This window comes from Condylura cristata, unplaced genomic scaffold (genome assembly GCF_000260355.1).
Source record: "Condylura cristata isolate star-nosed mole 26May11 unplaced genomic scaffold, ConCri1.0 scaffold00029, whole genome shotgun sequence".
Classification (NCBI taxonomy): domain Eukaryota; kingdom Metazoa; phylum Chordata; class Mammalia; order Eulipotyphla; family Talpidae; genus Condylura; species Condylura cristata.
This window is the reverse complement of record NW_004567130.1, coordinates 96,355-103,446: the sequence shown is the minus strand read 5'-3', so window position 1 is coordinate 103,446 and position 7,092 is coordinate 96,355. Positions and strand designations below refer to the sequence as shown.

At 44.2% G+C, this 7,092-nt stretch overlaps 1 protein-coding gene across 1 annotated transcript in view; it reads right to left on the bottom strand.

Annotated features, from left to right (window-relative positions):
• Positions 1-1,767, bottom strand: part of LOC105854198 (endogenous retrovirus group K member 11 Pol protein-like) — a 9,938-nt gene extending 8,171 nt beyond the window's left edge. Inside the window, 4 exon segments of the mRNA XM_012730820.1 lie at positions 139-602; positions 605-847; positions 850-1,350; positions 1,431-1,767. Of these exon segments, the coding sequence (XP_012586274.1) occupies positions 139-602; positions 605-847; positions 850-1,350; positions 1,431-1,767 (1,545 nt within the window).
• Between the last annotated feature and the right edge of the window lie 5,325 nt (positions 1,768-7,092).

The window sequence follows — 7,092 nt, the reverse complement described above, 5'->3', positions numbered from 1 at the left end:
CTTGGACGCGGTGATCTCGGCGTCTTTACTCTGCCGCCATCTTCCGGAAGTCCCGATGACTGAATTGTTTTTACAGAATTGAATCCAGAGGTGTTTTGGATAGTGGTTATCAAAAATGGCGTCTGTGGTACAATATACAATGGCCCAAAAGGAATCATTATTGACAAGCCAGCATAATTGCTCGCTGGTATAAGGGGTGATAATCACATCGGGATGAACGCCAAAAGTGACAATACAGGTCTCTATGCCCTTTAGAATAAATTGAGACACCGCAGCCGGATAGGGTTGTAGCATTTCTGACGGAGAACTAGCTAAATGGATGCTCTGTAATGGGGCCCCCTGCCAAATGACCCCAGAAGGACTGTGGCCTTCCAGGAGAATGATAAGTTGTAACGGCTGGGAAGGATCACAATGATCTGTCTGACACGATTGTAAGTGCTGTTGTATAAGAGCAATGGCACGTCGGGCTTCGGGAGTCAGACTACTTTTAGAGTTTAAATCTGGGTCTCCTTTGAGGATATCAAACAAAGGTTTTAGTTCTCCAGTGGAGAATTTTAGATAGGGTCTGATCCAATTTATGTCTCCCAGTAATTTTTGAAATTGTTCAAGGTCTGTAGATGATCTACCCGAAGGGAGATTTTTAAAGGTTGAACTGTGGTAGCAGCCAGCCGTGTGCCCAGGTATTCCTGTACATACCCTGTCTGCATTTTGTCAGGGGCTATATTTAGTCCCCAGAGTTGTAGGGCCTTGACCATGAAGGTCAAGGCCTCATCCAACATGTTTTTATTAGAATGGCATAAAAGAATATCATCCATATAGTGGTAGATTTTTAAATTTGGATATTTTTTCTAGTAGTGGACAAGGCTTTGTCCACATACATTTGACATAATGTTGGGCTATTTGTCATGCCTTGTGGCAGTACTGTCCATTCAAATCTTTGATCAGTTTGAGAGTGATTGATAGCTGGTAGTGTGAAGGCAAACCTACAGCAATCCCCCTTATGTAATGGTATGGAGAAAAAACAATCCTTTACATCCACAATGACAGTAGGCCAACCGCTGGGTAGGGCTGACACTAAAGGCAGGCTGCACTGAATAGGGCCCATTGTGAACATCTGACGATTAACAGCTCTTAGATCCTGCAACAGTCTCCACTTTCCATATTTTTTCTTAATGACAAATATGGGCGTGTTCCAAGGAGAGGTGGAACATTGCAGGTGTCCTGCATTAACTTGCTCCTTTACTAGGATATGAACAGCCTCCAATTTTTCTTTTGTTAAGGGCCACTGTGGAATCCAGCGAGGTACATCATCTTTCCAAGATATAGGAATTGTATGATCCACAATGGCCCCTAGGAAAAACCCAGACCTTTGTGGTCATTTTTTGGAGCTGGCATTGGCAGAGGCTGAAGGAGGCCTTGCTGGGACTTACCCAGTCCACACCCATCTAGGTATCCCATCTTTTTCATCATTCCTTTAACGAGGGACCCCTGATATATCTCATCAGTAGTTAACTTGACCTTCATCTGTTGTAGAACATCTTGGCCCCATAAAGAAATGGGCACCTCACAAATATATGACTGGAAAACTCCTGAATGACCTTCCCTGTCCTTCCACTGTAGGGACGCTGCGCTCTGATTGGGACTGGAGGCTATGCCCAGTCCTCGGAGTGTTTGATTGGCCTTGATAAGCAGCCAACCCTTTGGCCAATCTATGGAGGCAATGATGCTCTTATCAGCCCCTGTGTCTAACAATCCTTGGAACTCCATTCCTCGTATGGTAAGTTTTAATAGGGGTCGATCCCCAAGGCCCACTGTAAAGCAGGCCAAAGGGTCCCCAGTGGAACCAAATCCCGCATTCCCTCTGTGCATCCCGTTGCTCTTCCAGGCCAAATGTGCTCTTGGTAAAATGAGCATTTGAGCAATGCGGTCCCCTGGGGAAATGACTGTAATACCCTTAGGGGAAGATATCAGTATCTTTACCAGTGAAGTCAGAATCTATGACTCCAGGATGGACAACGAGACCCCGCAGGGTAGTGGAGCTTCTTCCCAACAATAATCCCACTGCATCTTTTGGTATGATCCCGTCCCAATCCGACTCTATAGCTTGTACTCCCACTTCAGGAGTTAAGACCAATCTGGTGGTGGCACAGATGTCCAATCCTGCACTTCCTGCCATGGCCCTTCGTATTTGTTCTCCCCCCCCTGGGGTCTGTGGGTGCCATGTTCGCGGCACCTGTTGGACCACCCCGTACATTTGTCTTGGGCCCTGGGGTCGGCCCGTCTTCCCGTTTTTTGACACCGTAGGGTTGGGACCTAAATAATTTCCTTCCTTGTCCCGTATTGACTGGCATACACTGGACCAATGATTGCCCTTTTTGCAACGAGGACAGAGCCCTGTTTTTTTCTCCACTTCGACCCTTGTGTTAGGACACTGGTTTTTCCTGTGACCAGCCTGGCCACAGGAGAAACATGCTCCCGAGCGGGCTAGTGGTTGAGACATTTTTCCCAGACCTTGCATTATAGCTGAAACCAAAACCTGTCCCTGTACCACAGAGTCATTGATATCTCTGCAGACCCTTAGGTAGGTGGGTAGATCTTTTCCTTTCCAGGCGCGAATAGCGTCTTTGCACCATTTATTAGCTTGTTCACATGCTAACTGTTTGACCAAGGGCATGGCCTGGTCAGAATCCCCGAAAATTCGAGATGCTGTCTGTATCAACCGGTCCACAAATTCTGAATAGGGCTCATTTGGTCCCTGTATTACTTTTGATAACTGGCCCTGTAGGTCCCCAGCGCCTTGTAAGGTCTTCCAGGCCTTAACAGCTGCAGCTGCAATTTGTAGGTAAACAGCAAGAGGGTACCTGATTTGTGCCTGAATATCATCAAAATTACCTTGTCCCATCATCATGTCTAGCTAGATTCCACCCTGGATTGCCTGCAGCTGCATTTCTCCTAGCAGTATCTAAACAAAACTCCTGCCAAGTGGTTTTCCACATCAAGTATTGGCCACCTGAGAGGATGGCTCTGGCCACATTTTCCCAATCATGAGGGGCCAAATTAAGTCCTCCTACTGACTCAACCACTGAAATTGTGAACGCAGCCTATGGGCCATAGGCGCATACTGCCTCCTTTAATTGTTTAACTAATTTAAAATCTAGAGGCTGGTGATACCTTTCCTGAGTTTGTGGATCCTCAACCACAGGGAAGTAAGAACCCCCTTCGCCCCCCCATGTCTTCCCACCTGGAGAATTTACTGTGTTGCATGCAGGGACAAGGAACAGTAGTGCAGCTGGGGTTGTAGGCGAGGGTTGGCACTGAAGGCGCCATGGCTTCCTTGATATTTAGGGTTTTTACTCTCACTTCTAGCTCTTCTCCTGTGAGTCCATCTGAATCATCAGCCGTATGGAACTGTGAACGCTGTTCTCTAACCTTCCCAGATAGTACAGACCCCATTGCTGCACAGTAAATCAGTCCCCTTTCTGCTTTTGTACCGTCAGTTCTATTTGACCGCTTTTCACGTGTCCTTAGTTTTTACTGAAATTGGACGGCCTTCCACATGTTCCTAGTTTTTGCTGAAATTGGACCGCCTTCCGCGTGTCCCTAGTTTTTGCTGGAATTTCCGGACAGTCGCTAAACCGCGAACGTTAGGGCTGCCCTTTCCTGTTACTACTTAAAACTTTTGCAAGAAGCTCCCGGGTTTCGGCACCACTTGCGACGCACTCTGCCAGCAGAAAGATCCACGATATATCTTCTTCTGGATCCTTTATTCTTCTCCCTCTCGCGCGCGCGCTCTCCTCCTCACTTGCTCTCGCTCTTGCTCTTGCTTGCTTTCCCTCTCAGGGGAAGAACATTGCTTAAATAGCATTCATTGGCGAATTAGAGCACTGCTCACGTGTATAACAACCATATTTAGGCAGGACACACAGCGAGCATACATTGATCACGCAAAAGCATATCCAATAAGATTTAACTTCCGTATACAGGCGGGTGTTGACGTATTTTGTTTTTCACCAGCTCAACCGCACTGGCTAAAGGCCAGGCGCCATCTTGGCTGCTGAATCATGGGGCTAGGGTCCTGGGCACCCCGACAACAATGCACTGTTCTATGTGCTTACAATACCTTGTTTTTATCAGTTAAAAATGTATCTTCTGGGCCTTCCCTGGTGGTGCAACAGGTTAAAGTGACGCACTATGAAACCATTACAGCCACTGCAGCACGAGTCCATCCCTTGCCAGGGAATGACCACAGGGCACAGTGGCCCTCTTCTGTCTCCCTACTGCTCTCCTCAGCAGTGTATTTCAGTAGATCTGCCTGTTCTGTTCCCCACTCTGTCTCTGGTGAAACTCCTCACCACTCCTGCACCTCTGGTCTGTTATGAGTAACTAAGTAAATTGAAAAAATGAGAGGGATTACTGAAATCTTAAAAAAAACTTCTTCCTATTTAAAAACAAGAATTGGGCCCTCCCTGGTGGTGCAGCGGGTTAAAGCACTGCACTAAGAAGCTTAAGCCACTTCTGCATGAGTTCGATCCCCGCCTGCCCAGGAGGAGATCCACATGGTGCGGCAGACCTCTCCTGACCCGCCCGCTGCTCCCCTCATTAGTGTACTTCGTCCACCTGCCTGTTCTGCTCCCCACTCTGTCTCTGGTGAAGGCTCTCACCCTCCACATCTCTGGCCTGTACCCCATGTGAATAAATAAATAAATCTTAAAAAAATGTTTAAAAACAAGAATTGTTTTTTTTTTAAATATACTTTTTAAAGATTTATTTATTTATACAGAACTGGGGTACAGGCCGGAGATATGGAGGGTGAGGGGACTCACAAGGAACAGAGCGGGAGCAGAACAGGCAGATCAATCCACGAAGCACACTGCTGAGGGGAGCAGCGGGTGGGTCAGGAGAGGTCTGCCACGCCATGTGGATCACCTCCGGGGCAGGCGGGGATCGAACTCATGGGGAAGTGGCTTAAGCTTCTCAGTGCAGTGATTTAACCCGCTGCACCACTAGGGAGGGCCAACAAGAATTGTTTTTAAGTCAACTGAAGAGAAACTTCTTATTTGAAATTGGACCAAGTACTTGTTGCAATACTGCAAGTGACCAATGTATAGTGGAATAAACAGGTTGGGACAGGTAATAAAGGATTGATGTAAAAGGGGAGTGAAATGATAATGTCCTGTCTACTGTGTTGATGGGGCTTTGGAGCAGTGCACTTATTGTATGACTCACATTTAAAGTTTCTTTTCCTTTTTCAAATAGGCAATTAGGTGATAAGTATCACACTTAAAAATATGTAGTCCTTTACCCATTAGTTAACCTCTTTGGAAAATCTGGTGAATTCTCTGACCCCCTATTATCCCTCACCTCTGGCCTGCACCCCATATCTTGTATGCATAAATAAATAAAAATTCTAAAATATTTTTAGGAAGTAGAGCACTGTGACATGCAATTATTTTTTTCTCAGCACTGCTTAAAAAGTTCTGTGTCGGGGAGCAGTCATGCAACAGACTGTGCAATTAAACTGGTGCATTCATGGGGCCATTTGGTACTATAGAAAGTGGTGCAGTCACAGATGCGCTGAGGGGCAAAATTGTTCATTGGCAAGCAAAAGGAAAAACGTCCTTTGCTGATAAATCCTTGCCAATATAATCTGTGTTGGTTGAAAACACGTGCGAAATGTGATCAAATTTTTATTCATGAGCTTTTGTCTCGTACTAAAAGTTTAAAAATATGTCATTTTGAATTAAGCATGTATACAAATTCTAGTATAGATCTATTATGAATATCCTGGAGAACAGCAGGACAATGGATATTCCACAGATAAAAGTCTTTTTTCCCCAATTTTTAAACATTTTCAGGAGGCACCATTTTCCATTATTTTAACCCAGCTTTATCCATCATTGTATGGCAGAAACATTGTACTTTTTTTAAAAAAAAATATTTATGCACACAGAACTGGGGTACAGGCCAGAGGTGTGGGGGCGGTGAGAGGCTTCACCCCAGACAGAGTGGGGAGCAGAAAAGGCAGATCGACAAAGTCCACTGCTGAGGGGAGCATCGGGTAGGCCAGGAGAGGTCTGCTGCGCCATGTGGGTCACCTCCGGGGATGGGGATCCAACTCATGCTGAACTGGCTTTAGCTTCTTAGTGCTGTGCTTTAACCCACTACACCACCAGGGAAGGCCCACATTCTACACATTTTATCCTTAAAAGCTTTATGTTCCAGTCTAAGCAAGATGAGCGATTTCAAACTGAAGTAATGCATCATCACCTAACCTCTGTGGAAGCTTTTTTTTGCCTCCTTTCAACTAAAAGCACTTCTGAAGGCAGAAAACTATAAAAGATCATCTTTACTTGCCTTTTGAAAATTTACAATAATATTGAATACTAATATTAGTAGTTGGAATATTGACTTCCACACCATTTATCAATAAAAATAGTGTACAAATGAGCCACTTCTCTGTATAGGAATCATGAATTTCCTTTGGCCTAAAGTTTCTTGAAAATTTGCAGGAAGAATCATTTTTTAAAATTATTTTTTGTTCAGTTCTCTTATCTCGTTATGCTTTAAAAACAACTGCAGTTTGACTGCCAATGAGTGGAACTGTAGCAGACTGTTGTTTATATTATACTTCACTTAAAGTACCACACTGTGGACTATGTGATACCCCCATTATTTGATGTATCAATGAGACATTTTAAAAATGTTGTCAACTATAGTTATGAGACACTTTGAATTCTACATAAAAGGAATGTGAAATGTGAGAAGCTGAGAGCATCTGAGAATCAATGAAGGCAAGTTCTCCCTCCAAACCTAAATATAAATGCAAAGTCAGCGTACTTGAATCATTTTATTTGAGTTATTCCTTCATAAAATGGCACTAATGTTAATAAGAGTAGTATTATTTAACAATATTGAGTTGTTATTCTGGACACTGTTCATAGAGTCTGGTGTAAATATTACCATAGTGTCCTGTGAGGCAAGAACTTTTTTTTTTTAAATAACAGTTTATTTTTACATCATTTTGTACATTTTTTTTAAAGATTTATTTATTTATTCATACAGAACTGGGGTACAGGCCAGAGATGCGGAGGG